The sequence below is a fragment of the Aethalodelphis obliquidens genome, unplaced genomic scaffold (assembly GCF_003676395.1).
Source record: "Aethalodelphis obliquidens isolate GAN/ISIS:26980383/991018 unplaced genomic scaffold, ASM367639v1 scaffold4, whole genome shotgun sequence".
Lineage (NCBI taxonomy): Eukaryota > Metazoa > Chordata > Mammalia > Artiodactyla > Delphinidae > Aethalodelphis > Aethalodelphis obliquidens.
Genome location: NW_020837948.1, coordinates 34,089,091 through 34,113,000, shown reverse-complemented (window position 1 = coordinate 34,113,000; position 23,910 = coordinate 34,089,091). Strand labels below are relative to the sequence as shown.

The following is a 23,910-nucleotide window of genomic DNA, read 5'->3' as shown; positions in this document are numbered from 1 at the left end:
TCTGCTGAGTCCTCCTAGTGAATTATAAAACCTGGAGATAACCTTAGGGACCCCGTGGCACAAGCCCTAACTATTTGATAAGTATCATTTTAGGTATTTCTTTTGGACTGAGATATCAAAGGTGCCGTGAACCTAGACAGTCTGGTTATTTTCTTACACCAGTACCCTGTCAATTATAAAAATTTAATAATATGCCTTAAGTATGGTAGTTATATTCCTTTTTTAGAATTTTTGTATGTATTCCTGTCCACTTATTCTTTCAGGTTAACTTTAATGCGGATAAAGGCCAGGGCAAGGGAAAATGCTCCCTCCTTTTTAATGCTGATTAGAAATACATTAACATATAAATTAATTTTAATTTGGGAAAAATTGGTATCTTTCAATATTGAATATTCTCATTCACAAGCATGACTGTACTTCTCCATTTAGTCAATTCTCCCTCTACATCTCAATCACAGAATTTTTAAGCTAGAAGCAAAAAAAGACTCTTTGGTCCAACCTCCTCATTTTACTTTCAAGAAAACTAAAGACAGGTTTACAATTACTTAGTGGCATAGTAACTATTAAAATCCTTAATTTCCAGTCCAACTACCTTTGTACTATACAATATTAAACCTCTATATCTGTAGGAATTTTCTAAACTTATTAAGTACCATATAAGTTGCGCTGCTCACTGAAAGGTGAGTAAAATATGCTCCTAGATCTAACTAGTTTGTCTTACCTGATGAATGAACTCATCTCTTTGGTCCATTATTATTTTCTGAGGAGGTCCATATAAGAAAAATATATTGATAATAGCTTTAGAAATTTCTGATGCTGAAACATCACAAAGAGGCAAAATCACAACCCATTTTGTGAACAAATCTGTCATGATTATAGCATATACATGACTTCTGCTGCTTGTATGAAAAGGGCCCATCAGATCAACAGTAACTATACTCCATGGATTCTCCACTTTGAGAAGGTGCTGTTTAGGTGCTAGAATAACCGTATTTTTTGCCACTTGGCAATGCTGACAAGCATATACCTATAAAACAGGCATACAATAAAGAAAAGGTATACAAATGTTAATATATTCAATATAATAAAAGCAGTCTTATAAATCTGAACTTTGAAATGGTTGATAGGTACTTTGTGTTTTGAAGGAGAAACTTTTGGACTATTCTCATAATAAAATAAAACCTATTCAGAATATAAGCAAATATTACTTGCTACTACTATTCAATGACTGCCTTAAGGGTTTTTATTCACATGGAACATAATTCTGGTTTACAATCAATAAATATTTATTAAATGAATAGATCTTAAAACATGTTTGCTATAATTTTAAATCAGTATGTGAGTATATAATTTCTATAAGCAAAAAATTTTTTTCTTTTAAAGTTATCACTCTACTGAGTTCATTCATTCATGTATGCAATAATATTCATTAAAATATAACTTTATTCAAACAATATTTATAGATGCCAGAAATTCCACTAGGTCCTGGAAAAAGAGAATGAACAAAAACAAAGCCCATGCTGTCATGGAGCTGTGTGAGATGAGATCAATTGATCAACATATGGATGGTGCCATTGTTCAACATATTTCTGGAATTACACTTTGGAAACTACTTTCAAACCAAGTCCTGAACAAAATTTTTAAACCAGTCTTTTTGCATTATAGTTACTTTTGATCAAAATTTTTATTTTCTAGTTTTTCTAACTTAAACTAATTCTCATCACAAATTACCTTATTTCCCAAAATCATTTTTCAAATGATAAAGATGTGACAAAGATTTCATTGAATGTCTGTAAAGGAATGTGTGGCAGGTTCTAAAGGCAAATACAAAAACTGAGGTCTTTGGAATACCTGCACAGACTCACAAATGATACTTAGTTAAATTAAATGTTGTGTTAATTCTTTATGCCTGAAATGACAGTCTTTTTAATGCACTATTACGATTATTAACGGGCACTCACATACATACTAAGGAATTTCTATCATTTGCTATATGGAGCACACTAGAAAGAGTAGGGATCAACTGACCTAGCAGCAAGAATCCCAGAACTCCTAGGTGAATTTTCTATTAGAAGAAGTTGAGGTCCTAATGGGTTATAAAGTTACAAAAGTCAGACTAATTTCATTATCTTCACAACTTGATTTTGCAATTAGTTGGTTTGGTGTTTCTGCCATATTTGACATTTTCTATGTCAAGACAATATACGGACAAAAGAGGAGACACACATGGGGCCTGACTTATAATGAACATATTCTCCTCTCAAGAAAAGATTGTATGACTGCCATCAAAGAGGTAATGATTAATTTTTGGTCAAAGAAATTTCAGCCCCATTTAAATTCTGCCTACACAAGATAGTTCAATGATGAAAATCTGGTTCTAGATAATCTATCTAAACAGAGTATTTTCAAATATTTAAATAATGCTTTGTTCTAGTTCAAATTATATTTCAGTGATTTTAAAGAAGATTTTTGAAGGGAAATAAAACTCCCTTTAAATGTTTTGCAGAAAAACTACCCAGACAAAAAGTACTTAATGAGAAGTGATATCTAGAGTTAATCTGGAGCAAACATGAATTTTGGATATATACTACAAAGACATTATTCAAAATATTCTAAATACATAAGCCATACCCACTGTTTGACATCATTGGTCACAGAAGTCCAATAGTAGCTGGATTCCACTAGAGTAAGGGTTCTGGATATGCCATGATGGGCTCCAGTGTCATTTTCATGGCATTCTCTTAGGACTTTCTTTTTTTCTTCTTCTGAAACAATTACCAAACGATTTTGTTTTCTGTCTTTTCCGACATAAAACAGCTTTTTTTCTGAAATAAAAAAATACCAAAAAGATATAATTGAAATTTTTAGATATCTATATAGTTTTAAGATAATCATAGCCTTATCTTCAAACCGTGAGGTTTTTTTTGTTAAATCCTTTTCCCTCTAATATAGAATATTTGTGATGATGCTACCATACAATCTGAAAGGTCCTCAGCTGTTACACTTACTAATAGATATGTAGAACTAGCCGCTATAGTTTTGTAGCTATCAACACAAGTAGGGCTAGCTTGTTCACCAAAGCACATGGTAAATATGGGAGTATAAAATTATCTTCTATGGGAGTAATCAAACTAGAAAAATACTTGCAGCAGGCACCTCCTAAAAAAGGCAGGAATTAGCAAATAAATTATGTACAGACAAGCAACTTCTGGAATAGAATTTTCCAAAATAGCATTTCATCATAGCTGTATTTTTGTAAGCAACCACCTCTCTTAAGTTTTTCAGGATTTGGGTAGGAAATAGGGTTCATAAAGCCAAGAAAGTGGGCAAACCTTAATCCTCAGGGCAGTTGTTTTCCTTTGGAGACACCTGGAAAGAGTCTACGGCTGGGAAGTAATCAGGGCAGGAAGAGAATAGCTAATTCTCCAGTGTGGATGAGTAGCTATTCAAACTCCAAAATACACCAGTAAGCTATTAGTGTGCTTAATTAAGCACATGCTGAGTGGAACATTCCTTACTTGAATTAGAAAGTAAGCAACTTAAGGGCAGGAGTTATCTATCTTATTCATCAACATGTTCCCAAGGCCTAAAATGTGACTGGCACACAGGAGGAACTCAGTAAACATTTGTTGCATAAATGATTAAATAAATGAATGAATGAATCCTCTTTAGTCTAAGATGTAATAGGTATGCCTGTTCTTAAGCTTAAGGGAGTTACTGGAAGGGGTGTACACAGGGAAAAATAAGCAGGTATTTATTTATTATCTTAGAATTTTCTTGACCTGCTTTTAGAAAAGCCTGATTCTGTACCTACAGGCAAAATTCCCATTAATAGTACCAACATTCATTTAGTCATCTGGTGATTGTACGTCTTTGCTTATCTCATCCCAAACTTCTCTTCCCCTTTGGAGGAGGAAGAGAAAGAGGTGAAAATTATCATAACCTTTCAAGATAAATATTCTACTGTCTTTCAAATATTTAATTCATTCAGGGGGATTAGGAGTTCAAAAATAAATATGATCCTGAGACTATTTAATGGCACTGAGAGGGAGGAACCACAGAAATAAGTAGAGTAAGTTAACTTTGTCAACATTTTCAATATTAGGCATCAAATAAGTTCTTCATTGAGAGTGACACGAATGTTTACAAGTGTACCACTAGAGTAGGAATCACCTGAGGACAAAAGCAGGTGACATTAATTTAGGTAAGTGTTTTGTTTTGTTCATGGTATCATTTTCTGTCTATGATTTAAAATGCCCTTTTCACGCTTACTGGCCTTCAGTTAGCTTCAATGTGAGTTTTATTTTGCTTTTGACTGAATGGCATTATCAATTTAAATGGTAATTGTTAAGCAACGACCAATTACTACAGAAATTCTCAGGATTCCACAAGGAATTACATATGGAGAAACATCTATATAAACTCTATACTAAAAATTGGGGGCATTAATTTTACCTTTGAAGGCAAATTTTTTTGCTGCTCTTCTTATGCCACTTCTCTCACTAGGCAGTGTAGTTGGATGATATTCACCAATTCGTTTATAATATGCAATCTGTTTAAGATGAAGGTCACCATTTTTTCCACTACGAACCATCATGAACCTAGGTAAAAGGTATTTAAAGATATAATTTAAATGATAAACTAATTCAGTTGCTATTTCAGTTTAGCCTTCTGTCATATTTCTGCTTACATGTGAACTGAACATTCCCGGAATATTATCTGTGTCAGAGATAATTGTAGTACACAAAAGTGTGTGATGTAGATGAACTAAAATATTCAAATGCTATTTTTGAGACACAACATGACACATTATCTCGTCTCTTTCCCTGTGAAAAGAAATACTGAAAAATTTCCACATACTGGGAAAAAAGGAAATGACAAGCACACTTCAAAAAGTTTTGCTTAAAGTCTCTATTACCATCAACTGAAATGTTACTTAACATAGGATAGTTCTGTTATGTGACATTTGAACAAATGACAGCTTATAAGAGGGAAAATGTAATTTTATATTACTTCTAAATATATTCATGGTCATTGCAAAATGCAAAAAATTCTCAAATCATTTATGAGAAAGATACATTTTAGAAATGTTCAAATGATAAATGGCAATGAAGATATTTCGCTATGCTAGATCTCATACACTCTTCTGAACTACATGTAAGCTAATTTTTCTTGAATAGAAATGACTTTTGTTCTGTGTGTACTTTCCCTATGTTATAAAGAAAAATCTGGCTGGACTGGCGAAAACAAAACTTCTCTATTTTAGACCTAAGCCATATGGAAAACCATTACTACATTCAAAAAAAAAAACCTTTCCCTCATATTTTCAGTCAAAACGAACTATTCTGCGCTGGTTATTTTGTTTGCCACCATCCCCGCTGATCCAGATACATGTTTGGCCTTTCTCTCCCTGCTGCTGTACCCTTGCAGACTGACCCTTGCAGACTGCATTTATAGTTTTCTGGTTGGACTCGTCCAATGGGAGATACGAGCAGGCAAATCAGATGGCAGAAGAAAGAGGTCAGGATGTTTATTTCCCGGCTCCTTCCTTGGTTTAAGCTGCAACCCTCTACAATCATAGCTCCTGTCAGGAAGCCCATCTTCTGTGTCTCTAGTTCTCACTGGAAGTCTGTAACAACATTTCTTCTTGCTGCTTCAGCCCTAGAGGTGGTTGCTATTTTCTGCTGTTGCTAGTCTCCAGGTGCCATCTTGGTTTCTTTGACCCTTTCCATCATATGTTTATAAACAGGAACTTCATTAAATTTTCTTTAAAATCCTAGCAGAGTATATCTTCTGTTTCCTGCTAGAACTATAATTGATACAAATGCTTAAAATTCTGAATTTCCAAAAACAATATAGATGTTTACTGACCACTAGAAGATGCAGGGATAAGGCTACAAGAAAATATTACTGCAGAGAGAGTGTTAGAACAAAGCAGAATAGACCATGCTTATAAACTATGGCTTAAAAAGCTTATTAAGTCTCTTTCCCAATGATACAGCACTTTGCACATTTAATAACCATCTTTCCGATCTTTTCATAACTTTGGGATATCAGTACGCCATTTTAAAAGCAAAGGTTCTGCAAAGCTAATTCTCTCCTATCATAACCTAAAAAACAGGTCAATTATCTCTATAAAACAATTAGCTTATTCTAAGTTTAATTCACTTTCCATTAAATACATAATTTTTTTTTCATTTTATAATAAATGGTTGTACCCCTAAATCAAACAAATGTACCTTATCACAGTTTCTAAAACATCTCAAAAATGAATGGATCAGATTTTAAGACCATCTATGAAACTACAGTAAATCAGACAGTGAAGTACTGGCATAAGCCAATACTTATGGATAGACAAACAGGTCACTGAAATAGAATAGGGAGTCCAGAATTAAATCCACATGTATGCAGTCAATTAACTTACAACAAAGGCATCAATACGATGTGGGAAGAGATGGTCTTTTCGATAAATGATGCTGAAGCAATTGGATATCTGTATCAGAAAAAAAAATTAATATTGACCACCTACCTACATCATGAACAAAAGTAATTCCAGACAAATCATAAACCTAAAAGTGAAAAGTAAACTATAAAACTTCTGGAAGGAAACACAGAAGAAGATCTTCAAAACCTTGGGATAAGCAAAGATTTCTTAAACAGGACACAAAAAGCACTATTCATAAAAGAAAAAAATTATAACACGTTGGATTTCATTAAAATCAAAACTTGTTCATCAAAAGACCATTAAGAAGGGAAAGGGTAATCCACAGATTGGGAGAAGATATCTTTAATGTATATATATCTCATGAAAGACTCATACCCAGCATATATAATTAACTACTATAAAATCAAGAAGAAAAGGATAAAACTCAATACAAAAAAATGGGGAGGGGCTTCCCTGGTGGCGCAGTGGTTGAGAGTCCGCCTGCCGATGCAGGGGACACGGGTTCGTGTCCCATTTGGGAAGATCCCACGTGCCATGGGCTAGGCCCGTGAGCCATGGCCGCTGAGCCTGCGCGTCTGGAGCCTGTGCTCGGCAAGGGAGAGGCCACAACAGTAAGAGGCCCACGTACCGCAAAAAAAAAAAGTGGGGGGGGAAATCTTACATTTCAAAGAAGTGAATATCCAAATGGTTAATAAGCAAGTGAAAATGTGCTCAACATCATTACCCCTAGGGCAATGCAAATTAAAGCCAAAATGATTTACAACTACACACTATTAAAAAGGCTAAATTTAAAAACAGAGACAACACCAGGGGTTGTGAGGACAGGTAACCGAAACTCATACACTGTTTGTGGAAGTGTAAAATGGTACAGCCACCTTGGAAAACGGACAGTTTCTTCTAAAGCTAAACATGTTTACCCTAAGGACTTGGCAATTCTATTTTTAAGTTTATATCCTAGTGAAATGAGTATATGAGTATCAGAAGACATGTATAAAAATTTTCATAGATGTTATATAGTCATAATACCCCTAACTAGAAACAGTAAAGGCATCAAGAGGTTTTACCCTGTGTATACTCAGTCCTTGCCCTATAGACACTTCTGTTGTTTTCCAGTTCCGTGTTGCTCTAAATCTCAGTGCTTTTCAAACTAACTGTGAAATCTGTGACAATAGACCCCCTGATGCCTTTATTTTCATGTCATCCTATCTACAGCCTTTCCTCTGCCAAAAGATTCTGTGGCAAACTTACACCCTTCATCAATTTTCAATTTAGGAAGACTTGTGTGGTTTTAAGTATGGAATATAGACTGTCAGTCTACCTATCCATTTGCCTGCCTGTCATTCTAGCTCTGTATTATTAATAATTCTCCTTAACTCTTAAAAAATCAACCAAAAAACAGGCAAAAATCATTTTTCTCTGTCTTATTTTCATCTCTAGGATACACTGACGCAAGCTCTTCCAAGTCCAAGAGATAGAAGGACCCGTCCTTTCTTAGTTTACATTAAATCATTATGGTCTATATTCTGTAAAATTTATAATATATTATAAATGACCCCAAATTCTTGTTTTCCCTTAATGGCTTTTGGGACCACCAATGTTCTAAATCATAAAAGAAAACGTTAAAACATCCCAGCCTAGCCACTGGGAGCATGGTACCTGTAGGAGGATGAAATTTATTTTAAAAAGGTAAAATCCTTTGTTACCTCCATTTCAGAGACCAGTAAAGGTTGCAAAATTTCCTGAAGGACATTAAAAAGAAAAGGGGAGAAGCCTTTTCAGGCCTCTAAAAAGCCCGCAGGAGCAAAAGACCAAACTCTCACACCTCAAAGGAAGTACAGGTCCTAAAACACAGAGGTTTATCCCAGGGGATACAAGGATTCTTCAATGTACGCAAATCAATCAATGTGATACACCATACTAAAACACAGAGGGATGTGGGTAATTGCAACTGGTAGAAAAAAATTGGCCATTGGAAAACATGAACGTCTGCATAAAGCACAGTGATGTCTATATCTTGCCCTTATACTTAAAAACCTCTCTCTTCTAAGTTCCCACCATACCCCTCCCATTTCCCTTCTCCTGGGTATCTTAGTCCATATGGGCTGCTATGGTAATTTATTATAGACTAGGTGGCTTAATAATAACAAACATTTGTTTCTGATAATTCTAGAGGCTGGGAAGTTCAAGAACAATCTGGTGGATTCGGTGTCTGGTAACAGCTTGCTTCCTGGTTCATAAATGGCATCTTTCCTATGTCCTTACATGGTAGAAGGGGTTCAGGAGCTCTCTGAGCTCTCTCTTATAAAGACACTTAACCCATTCTTGAGAGTTCTACCCTCAGGATCTAATCATCTACCAAAGATGCCACCTACTAATACCATCACATTAGGGGTTAGAATTTCAACACATGAATTTTGGGGGGACACAAACATTGTCTATAGCATTGAGGTAACTATAGTTACTTACTAATGGCATGCCTGCACCTCTGGTCAGTGTACAATTTCTCAAACCTTGGAATTAGATTAGACACTGCCACCCTCATTTCTTCTTCCGTACTGATTTTCGTACAGTATCTGCATTATTACCACAGCAAACATCCAAAAACCAGTCTTGCAAAGATATAAAAAAAAGGAATGTAGTGTGACCTAATGTTGAAACTGTGAACTAGTGGTCCACAAGGGATATGATAGATGTTGAATACACCTGTGTTTCCCTTGAAAGTTTACAGTGTTTCATGGCACCCTGTGAATTCACTATGATGCGCTAGGAAGCCTTGGCACACAGCTTGACAATTCAGAGTTAAGGCATTTAACAAGTGAATACAAATTGGATTTATTAAGTTAAATTTTTGGATGTTAAAAGGTTGTAGACTGATAACACTGATATTTATAAATTATAGGTCGCTCAGAGGTACAGACTAAAAGTTTTCGACATTCCTTTAACTGGAATCAAAAAAACCTGGCAGATGACAATGCTAATACTAAGTTCTCTAAGTGTATAACAAAAAGCACCTATCAGGTCAATTCCATATATCTCTTTTCTAAGCACTTCCTAAATAAAGAAAAAAGGCAAGAGGTAATTTCACAGAAGAAAAAGGTTTCTTATTTCATTTTCTCTTTGTAAAATTAATTTTTACACTTCTTAAAACATACACATCATTCTTGATGATGTGTACTTCTAACTTCCAAAAAGTTCAGGAAATAAGGCTTTCTAATTTGAAAGACCAATCATTATTAACAGGAGAGTTAGTTTATTTCATTATTTCTATTCTTTTGCATCTTTCACACAATTATAATATAGCAAAGGATATTAAAATACATTTAATCTTCAAGAAGTAGGGAAAGATGAACAGATTTTTGAAAACTTAAATATACCACATCACACACTGAAAAATTAGATCTTGACTAAAGAACACATTAATATAGCAGCAAAAGGAAGCCCAGTGACTGTGATTCAATATCCCATTTTCCAGATAAGAAAAAAGACTTCAAGTGGTTAATTCAGATTGAAATTGACTGGTAAATTATAATACTCAACAATGGAAGTAAATTATTCCTTTCTGAAACAGCATTTAAAAATTCCCATATAGGCTTCTGCCTAGAATGCAGAAAGCTGGAAAAAAAAAGTCACTCCTACCCTAACAATGAGAAAAGAACTGGATAAGTTCACTAAGATGTCAGTTCTCCACAAACTGATCTATAGAATCAATGCAATGCAATCAGAAACCCAACAAGCTCTTTTGTAGGAACTGACAAGCTGATTCTAAAATTGATATGGAAAACCAAAGGACTCAGAATAGCTAAAGCAAGTTTGAAAAACAAGAATATAGTTGAAAAATTTTACATTACCTGGTTTCAAGACTTACTTTAATGTTATAGTAATCAAAACTGTGTGGTACTGGCAAAATGACAGCCATTGATCTACAGAACAGAATAGAGTGTCCAGAAATATAGCCACACAGAAATGGTGTTTACTTATTTTTGACATAGGTGCCAAGGTAATTCAATAGAGAAAGAATAATATTTATAACAAATGATGCTGGAGCAACTAACTAAACATCCATATGAAAAAACATGAATCTCAACTCATACCTTGCACCATATGAAGAAATTAAAATTATTCACGATGGTCACAGACCTAAATGTAACACCTAAAGTTACAGAACTTCTAGAAGACAACAAAAAAGAAAATTTTTGTGAGCTTAGGTTAGGCAATGACTCTCAGATAACAAACAGAAAGAACCCCATAAAAGAAAAAATTAAAACTTCTGTTTTAATTTAAGAAAATAGAGAAATCACAGCCCAGAGAAAGTATTTGCAGTACACGTATATAATGAAAAACCTGGGTCCAGAATTTATAAAGAATTCTCAAAGCTCAATAATAAGAAAACAAACAATCCAATTTTTAAAATGGGCAAAAGGTGTGAACAGACACTTCATCAAAGAAGATATGGTTAGCAAATAAAAACATGGAAAGATGTTCAACACCATTAGACAACAAAAACGCAAATTAAAACCACAATGAGATACCACTACAGATCCACCAAAATGGCAAAAAACAACAAAAACAAACAAAACCTGGCAATACTAAGTACTACCAAGCATGAAAAGCATTGCTGGTAAGAATAAAAAATGGTGTAAACATGTTGGAAAACAGTTTTAACCCAAGAGAAATGAAAGTATATGTTCACACAAAAATGTGTATGTGAATGTTTCTAGAAGCTTTATTCATAACAGCCAAAACCTGAATACAATCCAGAAGTTCATCAACAGGTGAATGGATAAACAAACTGTGGTAGATCCACACAGTGGAATACCACTCAGCAAAAAGGAACTACAAATACATTTAACAATAGAGAGGAATCTCAAAATCATTGTGTTAAGTGAAAGCAGACACAAAAGGCTACATACATACTATACACCAGTCTTTTTATGACATCTGGAAAAGCCAAAACTATAAAAAGAGGAAACAATTTTTTGAACTGATTTTTGAAAAATAACTACAAAAGCAGATTTTAAAAATAATAGCAAACATTTATACAGCACTTTACTGTGATGATCCTCACAACATGCTATGGAACAGGTACTAGTTTTACATCTGTTTTAGAGATAAGAAAATGGAGGTTCAGAGAGATCATCCACTTTACTCAAGGCAACACAGTTAGTGAATGCATCCATTGACTTAAATTTAAACCTTGGTCTCTGTTGCTTCAAATTTCATGGTCCGTCCCCTGACATACACTAATTTAATTATTTGTCATCCTCAGCTTTCATAATACTTGGTTCAGGCCTCTGCTAGAAAAGTTATAAAGTGATTTTTGTAATAAATAATTTAGGTTATAAATGAGGAATGAGAAGGTCTTGTTAGTTTTTAATGTTTCACATAGTATTCAGGACACAGTGGACATTCAACTATTTGTAAATGAGTAAGAATTACTTGCATTTCCTGACAGGAGAGGTAGCATTGAATTTAAAAAGAGCACACGTTCCAAAGGTGACTATTATTTCACTTCAGCAAACATTACTTCACTTGCATGTATTGATATATGGTACTACAAGTAGGGCCTGTCTAAGAAGGTACGGCTTTTAGGAGTCAGAATTTCTAGCATGTGACAGTTACCTGTCTCAGTATCCATGTTTGACAAAAAGGAAATAATACCTACCTTTCCTTTTTCACAATTATGAAGATCAATGGGATAATTATGAATTTGAAAAGTCCTTTGCAAATGGTAATGCAATATATAATTACTGTTAAAATGTTTTAAGTATTATTATCATCCATATAAAACTGTTCACAGTAGCAAAGAACTTTCTTGTCTCAAAACCTTTATCTTCAAGGAAAAAAAGATTTTAAAATCTCGTTCCTTTCATTAATGGAACGAGATTAATGTTACACAGCAATGTTTATTTATGTTTTACTGCTAAACATGAAACCCAGAAGAATCAAGAGTTGTATACTTTATAATGAGTTTATAGTCTAATTGGGTTCACAAGTTTGTGGTTCTGGCACTAAAGACAGATGACAAGGAGAAATAGAAAACGAATAAGAAAGAAAAATCAGTTCACAAAAAGTATAGTCCTCTAAGTGGAAGGTTAAAAGTTTCCTGCTAATGTTTGCTATTTATATATAGGTATAACTTAAAGAACTAATAGTTTTTTCCTTTTCAAAAGAAATATTTGGTCCCTAGAAACCATCCAATGGAATAGTTAATATGAGCAAATGGCTTTAGGCTATAATACTCAGAACAAAGATAAATATCTTCCTATTCCCAAATATTATTAAACAAAGGTATCATTTACAAGGGAGAATTAAGTGGTTTGAGTTATAAACACGAAGATTACATTACACCTTTTTTGGATATGCTCATATTTTCAAGAATTCTTAAAAAAAATAATTACTCATGTATTAAAATATGTAGGGATGAGAAAAGGCAGTACAGGTGTCTTATTACAAATCCTAATTGAGGAACTGTCAGGATCAAATTTGGTTGAGCTTTTTACACTATGTCCCTGGTACAACATTAGATGAAATCAATGAATACTTATTGTAGGTGTAAATACTTATTACTTGATTCCTTTAATAATTTTATCTTGTGTGTGCAATAAAGGCAGTTAGGTACCACTTTAAATAAAATTAGGATTTAACTGTGTTTCACCAAGGGCAAAACCCAATTTAAGCTTCTAAAGGTTATAATACGCATATGTCCCAACTTTAAAACTTAAAATCTGTAATATTTCGATAAACATATTTACTTGGGATCATTAATTTTACTTCTGAATTATTCTATTATAATCTCTGAAAAACTGGAAGTGCACAATTTTATGTAACGAAAACGACTGGGAAATCTAATTACACAATACACTTCCCTATAATCTGCTTCACTTCAACGTGCAAATTCATTTAACAAAAACGCCTTCATCTCCATATGCATAAACATGAAGCCACATGTGATAAATGAATTTAAATTTTAAAAATTATTTCTCTACTTTGGTTCAGAAACGCTCATTTAAAGAACATCCACAGAGATAGTAATTTTCCTTTAAAACAACAGGGCAAGATTCTCCCTTAAACTCGCATTTCTCCCCGCCACAGGAGATTTTAATCTGGGGCAAAAGATTAAATGACAACTATGATAAAGTAAGGAGGCGAATTCTTTACTGTCAGCCAAAGGCAGCACTCAACTTCTGAATTTGCTACTCTGAGGGAGCATTTCCAGAGTTTGGGTTACTCGTTAACTAATTCTTAAGGGCAAGCTCCAGGTAATTTAGCGTAGGCAAGAAAACGACCAATAAGTAAAAGTCGGTCACACGCAGAAAGCACCTCCCTAGGCCCGACAACGGAACACGTCCCTTTCCTGCTCAGCTGTCGCGGGCATCGCAACGCCCAAACAAGGCCCTCCCGCTCCAAGGGCGCCTGCGCAATCTCCACAAAGTCAATTAAACCCTTCTTTAAACTAGTTGACGCGAATGGTTTTGAAATTACTGTCAGCTCACGCCTCATTTTAAAAAATCATCAAGTGTGAACACACCAAAACGACCACTCACCGAAGTGGTCCTAAACGCAAGCGTCAAGATTTAAGCGTCCTCTCGCGATTTATGTGGTGCTGCCGGAAGCGGAACTACCCGTGTGGTTAAGAGAGGAGTGTTTACGGGGGCCTCGGAGCTTCGGTCACAAAAGGTTAGGGCGGATCGTTTGGTTCTTGCCGGAAATCGTTCCGCCCGGTGAGGTTTCAGTGTGAGACCCGAGGCGGGAGGGGAAGAGGCGTGACCAGGGTTCGGCGAGGTGTAGTGTTGCCTACAGTATCTCTCTGTGGCCTTCCAGCTGCTATTGAAGAGAGAAGACCCAGGTTCAAGCTAACAGCTGGAGTCTCTTTGATGAACACCTCAGTTCTGTCCCGGGGATTAAAGGGGAAACCGAGGCCTGAATGGGCGTGGTCATTTCCTGCAGTTCGCGTGACGACCGCAGCCGTGGCAGGTGCGGGCCCAGTGACCGAAGGAATCAAGATGTGGAACCTGGTCCCCCGAGGTTTGCGGCAGCTGCTGGGCAGTTGTTTTGTCTCCTGCTGCGCTCTGGGGGAGACTAGACACGCGCTCCTCCTAGGGGCATGTGCCAGAGAGGCAGCGTGGGTGTGGAGGAGTGGCAGTACAGCCTTGAGGGTCTTTCCGTGTCTTATTTTCTCTTTCTCCTCCATCACTTCCCTTTTCCATTTCTTGGGTTTGAGATACCGGAGGTTTCATCTTAGCTCGAAGGGAACTGCCGAGGTTCTGGCTGGTACGCCAGGCTGCGGTCTCGTTCCACCGAAGTAGGCAGTCTCGAGTTTGGGGACTGCTGTGGGTAGAGATGGCCATTTTCATTTTCATTCCTCAGTCTTTGTCCTTCTGCTCCTCGGCTTCTCCACTCCACTACAAGAGACCAAAAGCCCCTTCCGTTGCAGCTTTCCAGAGTAGGGAAGGAGGCTGCAGGTCACTGCCGCCCCTAATCGGTTGGAGTGTTGCATCCTCGCGCGCTTCGAGGGGGAAGGGGCGAGGGTGGTGACCGCTGGATCTCATCTACTAGGACTTCCTGGGAGTTTGCGACCTTTGGAGTCCCGTGGATGATACTTACCTTGGCTTTAGCGTATTGAAAAGCTTAGTTGTGGAAGTAGGAAGCCTCCTTGCTGACTTAGGCACCTAGCTTCCTTGCTCTGCAGTGGGATAGAGTTTTGCTTTGCTACTGAAAATTCTTCATGAAAAATAAAGGTTTTGTTTCAAGCAAATAAAAAAAATGATAGCTGCCATTCACTGAGTTCTTATGTGTGCCAAGTGCTTTACATAGTTTCTCATATACTTCTCTCAACAATTCCATGAGGTGTATTGTATTAGATTATTATTCTCATTTTACAGAGGTAGGAACTGAGCCTTATCTCTAAGCCTCACTTAACTTGCTCTAGTAAATTTTTTCTACTGGTAAACGTTTGAACAAACCTGTACTAGAAAGCAGGTTTTTCATACTTCAAAATCTGTATACTTAACTATTACATTACCATTGTCCTACCGTTGTGCTTCATTGCTTCCAACTTCTTCACTAACGTTTTCAGTAGCTGAAAGTATTCATTAGAAAAATATTTGGTATGCCTATTTAGGTGTCTGAAGGCAGACAGATGTGACGTCTGTCTTCATGGAGCTTCAGTATTGATGCAGAATTAAATAGTTCAGAAACCAAAATACTTAAACTTGCATGGGTTTGTTTAAAGCAGGTGATTAAACTGGTGGGCAGAAGGTGCAGGTTGTGCAATCAAAGCTTGCTGTTTAAGTTTTAAACTCACGACTTGCAGGGTAGTTGTGAGGGTATTAAACTTAACAATTGGTGGAACACTTATTCATCACCCAAATAAGTGCTATGCACCAATTAAGTACTGGGAATATATAGATGACATCCTCGTTCTCTAAAAGCTCCCATGCAACTACATATGAATAGTATTGTGGAACTATTAATGTTCTTATGTGGAAATGATACTGTGGTTTTGTAAGAGCATGTCCTTATTTTTAGGAGATGCATAGTAAAGTATTTAGAGATGACACATATTGATGTCTACAACTTACTTTCAAATGGTAGAGCAATTGTTGAGTCCAGTGGTGGGTATATGGGTGTTTACAGTGAACTGTTCTTTCAATTTCTGTGAATATTTGAAATTTTTCACAATAAAAAGTTGGGGAGGAAAACTGTAACTGTAGTGGAAACATATTTGTAACGATAGATCCAAAATGCTGTGGAACATAGAGGATGGAAGAGGGTGCTGATGTGTATTTGGGGGTTAGCAAAGGTGTGACTTCCAGACTTTTTAGTTTAGTAGTTTAACAAGCCCTCCAGGTGATTTGAGTGCATTCTAGAGTTTGAGAACCAGTGCTTTGAGTGTGGGTACTTTAGTAGCATGATACTAATTTCAAATTTAGAAATCAGCCTTAATAGGTATTTGTCTTTTGCACAAATTTAAACAGATTACCAAACCTGGCTACACTTTGATTTGTTAAAATATAGATTATCTGGTTAAGAAATGCTGCTGTAGAAAATTTGTGGGAGGTCTATTAACTTGAGTTTTTACAGATGTCCCAGATAATTCTGATGTAGCCAGTTTATTATGGGACTACTGCTATACAAAGAATCTTAAAAATAAGAAAGGCTCAACTTTGATACTTGAATAATGTAATATCTTTAAGGCCAGTTATATGTTTTGGAATTCATGATGGAGGATGTAGGTTGGTCGAAATGCTAAATAATGTGGAAATGCATAAGGTATATTTGGTTTGTCAGGGGTTCAGGTGAAATAGCAATTCATTAGAATATCCTGGATTTCCTATCATGCCCATAAAATTTCATCTTGTACTACAGTATACATATCACTTGGGTAGGGGAAACAAAAAATACATTTATTTCATACTTTTAGTTTTATAAGTATTTATTTAATATGTGTAATACTATGGTAAGGACTGTGGAGTCCTGATTTTGCCCTTAAGTGATCACGATGGCCTTCGGTTTAAACAGACTTGGATTTGATTTCTTTTTACAGGTCTTATTGGGTGTGTGGTTACAGTCAAATTTCTTGAACTTTCTGAGCTTCAAGTCCTCATTTATAATCAAATGATGGACATTTATCTATGTACTGGAAGCATTTGTAAAACGAGGAAAATATCTCTAATCCCAGGATTGTTAAGAATAATTGTTAAATCACAAAGTCATAACTGCTTCCCAACTTTTTTCATATTAGAGTATTCATAGAAAGTGATAGTATTTGTACGATGTTTCCAGGAGAAACTGAAGAGAGTGGTGTTGGAGGCAACTGGCCGGGGGTTCCAGCTGCCACACTTGGCATACTTAAAGTATTCATTCATGGTGAGGCAATGTGTTGCGAGGCTCTGGGTTAACAAATTAAGTACATACCAGGTAGCAGTGGTGAATAAATGTTCGTTCTCTTGAAGCTTATCGTGTTTTGAAGGGATGTACACAACCAAAACAGCTAAATAATGCCAAAGTTAGAGGTGACCAAAGGGCAAAATGAATGATTCAGAGAAGAAATCTTGGAAATTGTTAAGGAAAGGTTTGTGAGGGAATATTTTTTGGGTACTTGAGATGTGCCAAGCGTCAAGAAGACAAAGACTCTGCTTCATCAGCTTTGTCTCCTTTTTTATCAGATCATCAGATCTCCTGTAATAATAGCATGCTCCCCTAACAATGGCAAACACAGGTTTTGCTTGCCATGTACTTCCATTGTTCTACACTCCCCCTCCTTTTTTTGAGTTCTACAGGGGTTCTCAAACTTGGGTGCACATTAGAATCTGAGAAGCCTTAAAAATACCTGGGCCTTTCTCCCAAATATTTCGATAAAATTGGTATGGAGTATTGCCTGAGCGGTGGGATATAAGAACTTTCTAAATATAATTTAATCTGTAAAACAACTTGAAAGATAGGTACAATTTACTGAGGCTCTTAGAGGTTAATTAACTTGCTCAATGTCACACAGCTACTGGAGTTAAGATTTAACACCAAGTGTTTTTGGCTCCAGAATCCATACTATTAACCACTAGCCTGTTCTGTCTATTTCTGGTATTTGTAAGTATCATTCATATATCAGAAGAGAAAACAAAAAATAAAGCCTTTGCCTACCCTTATAACAAAGCCCTTCAAAATAATTGTCAATATAGCTTGTCTCTACTTCTTCTTCTCCCGTTCTCTTAAAAGCAATCCAATCACATTTAATAAAATTGAAAATTCTTACCGTGGCTTCTCAGTCCTCTGTATGTATCTTAGCTACTTCTCCGACTTTATTTTCTACCATTTTTCCTTTACTTGCTTGCTCTGCTCCAGCTGCAATGTTCTCCTTACTTTTCCTTGATCATGTGAAATCTGCCAAATATTTATGTTTTAGGGCCTTTAGAGTTTGTTTCTTGTCTGGAATGCTCTTGTCATGTAACCCCATGGCTGGTTTCCTCATTAATTCAGATTTCTACTCAAATGTCACCATATTAGGGAGGTCTTCCTATCATATATTTATTTGTTGATTTGTCTATCGTCTCTCTCCAAATGAGTGAATGAGACATGGTTTCAGACCTAAACCCATAATCAGATGGGGGACATACATAAATGTATTTGAAGACATATATGTATTTGAAGCAGCATTGAAGACTGAAACAGAATTTGACTAAGTGAAGAGAAGGGGACAGATCAGTCATTCATTTATACTCTTGGAAAAAAATGTGCAGGATACACGTTTTTTTCCAAAAGCTGATTTCTACTCACACATAATACACATATAAAGTAGCTCAAAAATTTGGGAAAATATAGAGTAAAGGGACTAGTAGGAAATACAACCCAATAATTCCACAACTAAGAACTACAACCAGTAGTTCTGCCACTGGGTCATGGTATTATTAACTGACTTATAAATTTTCATTTTTATGCATTCTAGACTTTTCACGATGAACACTCTAAAATTACAGTTTTTGAAAATTAATTTTCAGCTCTGTAGAACAGGATTATTATCACTCATTAAAGCACCTAAATTAGAAGAAAGTACAATTTTAAAATCATGCCATAAAGTGTACACATACACATACTTACATGCATATATATATATATATAAGTAAACATATATCTTTATATGCACTGAAATACATCTCCCACTGTTGCCGTTCTGAAAAGTGAGACATTATTGCATATTTCTATTGTAGTTTTGTTGGTGTGCTTATCACACTAAAACAGAAAATGTTAATTTACTTGGCTGTCTTCTTTCTAGACTTTAAGCTGCTTAAGAAAAAGGTTCATGTTTACTTTGACTTTATATTGCTAGCACCTAATACTGTGCCTTCTGTAATAGGTTAAAAGTTATTTGTGATTTAGGTCAACAAATAATGAGCAATATTCATTTTGTTAGATTTTATGTTATGTTAATAGGGAGCTTGGTTTATAGAGTGCCTATAGAAACTAAGGTTTATTGAGTGTTTAGTATATGCCAAACATTTACTTACTCTTCACAGAGTTACAGGGTACTATGATACCCCTTTTTTTATAGATGAAGAAATTTAGAGAAACTAGCATAAGTTGCTTGTTATGTAATGACAGATTTAAATAGGTATATCTGACTCTAAAACACATGCCCTTTCTGGTACTAAATATTCAATATTAGGGCTGGTTTTAGGTGGATGGGAGGGGTTAAAAACTAAAAAGAAACCAAAGAAGTTTGCCTTTTGATACAAAACAGAAGAACTGAGATCAACTTATTCACTACCATCAAGTTTTACAACAATTGGAAACTTCCTTTTTTTTTTTTTCAGCAAACATCTTTTATGTATGAAACAGTGCAAGGGAAATAGGAATAAAAAGCACTGATACATAAAATGAATTATTTCTGCTTTTATTCTTTAATGACAAAGTTTTAAATTTCATAAAAATGTAGTTGCCTGGCTAGGTAAACTAGTTTTTTTTTTTTTTAATATAAATTTATTTATTTATTTACTTTTGGCTGTGTTGGGGCTTCGTTGCTGTGTATAAGCTTTGTTTAGTTGTGGTGAGTGGGGGCTACTCTTCGTTGTGGTGCGCGGGCTTCTCATTGTCGTGGCTTCTTGTTGTGGAGCACAGGCTCTAGGCGCACAGGCTTCAGTAGTTGTGGCACGTGGGCTCAGTAGATCTCAGGCTCAGTAGTTGTAGCGCACGGGCTTAGTTGCTCCGCGGCGTATGGGATCATCCCAGGCCAGGGCTCGAACCCATGTCCCTTGCATTGGCAGGCAGATTCTTAACCACTGCACCACCAGGGAAGCCCAAGGTAAACTAGTTTTAATGTTTCATAGGGAGCCACCAATTAAACTGGAATTAGATCTTTAGGGATAGGACTTTTGGCATTATGCTTTGCAGTTCTAGCTAGCTTATCATTCAGCTCCTAAGAATATTTAATCAAGTAATTTCTTGTATTACCAGTAATCTAATAAAGTATTTGATATGTAGTTTCATCTTGGTAGGTGATTAGTTTTAATATGACCAAGGAACCAAGTACATGTAAACAGCTTTGCTAAGGAATATTCTGAGGTTATATCACTGTTGTATGATAGTTCTTAAACTGATGTTCATGGGCATCTGTTTTTGTGGAAGTTTGGATGTCTGTCAATCACATAAAATTGCTTGCAGAATTTAGTGTACTTGTGTATTTTTTCTGAGAAGATCCATAGATTTTAGTAGATTTGCCACAGGTTTTTTTTTTTTAGGCTTTATTTTTTTAAATTGAGGTATACTTGACATATAATATGTAAGTTACAGGTATACAATACAGTGATTCACAATTTTTAAAGGTTATACTCCATTTATGGTTATTATAAAATATTGCAAAAGCGTTTGTGACTCTAAAACTTTGAGCTGCTGTTATAATGAAATCCTGTTTTCATTCTAATCTTGTTCTGTTGATTTATATGTGAGACCAAAATTAAGAATGGTTATGTACCCCAAAAAACCTGTTTGCAAATTGAACTTTTACAAATTGAAGCCTTTTTAAAAATTGATTTAATGTAATTTCAGATTGGTGTATAGTTGTTAATTACTTTTAAATCCACATTATATTTTATCCTTTTCCATTCTATTCAGATATTACTGAGCTATGTGCAGAGGGATTTAGCTTTTTTTTTTTTTTTTTTTTCTTGTGGTACGCGGGCCTCTCACTGATGTGGCCTCTCCCGTTGCGGAGCACAGGCTCCGGACACGCAGGCTCAGCGGCCGTGGCTCACGGGCCCAGCCGCTCCGTGGCATGTGGGATCTTCCCGGACCGGGGCACGAACCCGTGTCCCCTGCATCGGCAGGCGGACTCTCAACCACTGCTCCACTAGGGAAGCCCGAGGGATTTAGCTTTTAGTGTAATTTTGTTATAATTTGAATAATTTTCTCCTAATTCCTTAGATATTTTTAGACTTGAATTTAGTGTACTGTTTTTTGTTATTTTGTATCAGTTTGTCAAATTGCCAAGATATATATTATTGAAGATGAGAGTCTAAATTTCTTAAGTTTATGGAAAAATGTCTTTTCATTTGAAGGTATACATCAAGTTATTGATAATGATTTTACAAGTGTCATTTAAAGTTATTTTTACATGAGTGATTTTGAAGTACAGTCTCCAAAATTAATTTTTTAATTGCATTTTAGGTAAAAAGATTGCCATATCAACTCACTGAAGCAATAGGTCACTGTCTTGTCTTTTAAACTGCATCAACAATGAAGCAATAATATCTGAGAACAAATGAACATTTGCCAACTAACTGTCATCACAATTTCAAGTGATTGTATAAGCAGAAACAAGCTGCAACAGACCCATGTGTCAACTCTTACAGAGAGAATGCTTTTTTCAGATGCTGTTTATTTAGAAACAGTTTTAGTATATCACATTTAAGTTATATTTATATCAAATGAAATAAAAATGAGTGAAGGCCCCAGATTCTTTGTTGGACCTGAGGATACAGAAATAAACCCTGGAAATTATCGACACTTCTTCCACCATGCAGACGAAGATGATGAGGAGGAGGATGAATCTGTAAGTTGTTTGTTTAGTGAAGACCAATACAGTCTGGGCTTTTTACTGATCACTGTGAAGGAGAATTGATACCATTGTCTTAAATTATTAAGACATTTTTTTCATATAGAAATTTGTTGGAAAGTTTTAAACTGAAAAAGCATACTGTGTTTCATTAGTAACATTACTGGATCTATAGTGCTTCAAGAAAGACAATTAGAGGTCAGATTTCTAAGTTGTTTAATAATGACTAATTTAGTGTCTTTCATTGCTATGTCTAATATAACACAGGGTTAGGTAGAAAAAGTGACAAGGAGAAAGAGTAATCAGGGCCATAAATCAAAAGGGTTCCTTGTATGTAGAAGTGTTACAGCAAATACATCAAGATAAAGAATTTTAAAGGTATTAAAGAAGAACTGCTTAACCAGCTTCATTAAGTTTGTCTTGTTGTCAACACAAGTAGTGGCTGACCTGAAGATACCCCTTTTATTAACTATTCAGAAGTCTAAACTGTGTGACTAGGAGAAACTACCTCAAGTATCTACGGGTGTGTGTGTGTATGTGTGTAAACCATACTGGATCTTTAGGAGTAACACACATTTATTATGTTTATTTTGCTATGGTTATGTTAGCTCAAGATTTTTATTACTCATCATTTTTGTCCCTTTACAATTAGAGATTGCTTTACTTTGAGAACCTATTTAAAATACAAACTTAAAATATGTGTTTCTTATATTTCCAATTGAAAAAAGAATTTTGTTTTAAAACAAAAACCTGTTATACTTGATATAAGTAGTAAAAATGAACCAAAAATAGCTATTAGATGACTCTTCAAATTCTTTTTCACTGTTATTTAACAACACCTTTCACAGTGCAGTTATACATCTGAAATGCAAAATCAGACTGTCACCCATTTAAAATCTATCCCACCCCCCCCCACCTCACCCCTAGAAAAAAATGATGGTTTTCAAACTTCTCATACCAGCCAAAACTTTTCTTCATCTAAAGTCTTATGTAGAAGTCCAGTAACTAAAACATAAAAGCAGAGCTTCTCTAACTGACTTAGACTAGAAAGTACTTTTGATTCTGCCTCTGCTACGCTTACCCCTTTTCTTTAGAGTTCTTCTGAGCACATGAGAACACCGCTGATAAATCAAGTCCAGTCTTCTTCCATATAAGGATTTTTATCTCTCTCCTATGTCTAGAACTGTACTTGTCTCTCTTCTCTTTTACCTTTTATGTTTTAGCAATATCAGATTTTTATTTCCCACATATTCCATCTTGTACCACGCCTCTTTGCTGTTGTATGTACTTCTTTATCTCTGTGAAATACCCCTCCTTTTTGGATAATTTGTGAATCAGTTTTCGTTCTTCAAAACCTCAAATTTCATGTTGTTCAGTCTTCCCCCTCTCCTTACTCTTTTCCCCATGAGAAACTTGAACATTTTTTCCTCAATACCATTTCTATACCTTGACTATATACTTCTATTCTGTGTATCACTATGTACTGTATGATTACTGTGTTTCCTGTTAGATTCAAAGTGCTTGATGACAGGTAGTTTCTGTATATGTAACTCTTCAGTGCTTAGCATAATTCTTGGAATATTGGTACTAATTAAATTGAGTTCACATTTTGAGGAGCTTGATTTGGTTCATTTGACCTGTAGATTGATAAAATGATTTGTTCCAGACTGTTCTGTTAAGGTATCAAAGACGTTAGGTTGAGTACTCTTGTTGTCTAGGGAAATCTACTTAAGGAACATCATAATGAGCTATGCCGAGGCTTTTGATCAGGAAAGAATTGAATAAGGGAACATAAAAGTAGATGATCAGAGGGTGAAAGACAGCAGATCCCAGGGAGGTTAGAATTTACAATCTTTGATGGTAACATCAAATCCAATACCAATTTGAACTCTAAATTTCATATGAGTGAGAGGAATAATGC

General features: G+C 35.5%; 2 protein-coding genes across 16 annotated transcripts in view; one reads left to right on the top strand and one right to left on the bottom strand.

Moving 5' to 3' along the window:
* GIN1 (gypsy retrotransposon integrase 1) overlaps positions 1 to 14,090 on the bottom strand; it is a 28,637-nt gene extending 14,547 nt beyond the window's left edge. Inside the window, exons 1-5 of one of the 4 annotated variants that reach the window (XM_027100509.1) lie at positions 13,990 to 14,062; positions 6,425 to 6,493; positions 4,456 to 4,601; positions 2,632 to 2,825; positions 722 to 1,027 (exon numbers count right to left, since the gene is read on the bottom strand). In XM_027100509.1, coding sequence (XP_026956310.1) covers positions 722 to 1,027; positions 2,632 to 2,825; positions 4,456 to 4,601; positions 6,425 to 6,435 — 657 coding nt within the window. In that variant the 5' untranslated portion in view covers positions 6,436 to 6,493; positions 13,990 to 14,062. Of the gene's footprint in view, positions 1 to 721; positions 1,028 to 2,631; positions 2,826 to 4,455; positions 4,602 to 6,424; positions 6,494 to 13,989 lie in introns of those variants that run through there. The other 3 variants (XM_027100514.1, XM_027100515.1, XM_027100516.1) reach the window with 3 other exon arrangements.
* A 105-nt stretch (positions 14,091 to 14,195) lies between these two features.
* The window catches only part of PPIP5K2 (diphosphoinositol pentakisphosphate kinase 2), a 75,629-nt gene continuing 65,914 nt past the window's right edge, over positions 14,196 to 23,910 (top strand). For 7 of the 12 annotated variants that reach the window (XM_027100474.1, XM_027100457.1, XM_027100470.1 and 4 more), the window contains exons 1-2: positions 14,197 to 14,419; positions 21,602 to 21,986. In XM_027100474.1, coding sequence (XP_026956275.1) covers positions 21,873 to 21,986 — 114 coding nt within the window. In that variant the 5' untranslated portion in view covers positions 14,197 to 14,419; positions 21,602 to 21,872. Of the gene's footprint in view, positions 14,471 to 21,601; positions 21,987 to 23,910 lie in introns of all 12 variants that reach the window. The other 5 variants (XM_027100482.1, XM_027100466.1, XM_027100493.1 and 2 more) reach the window with 3 other exon arrangements.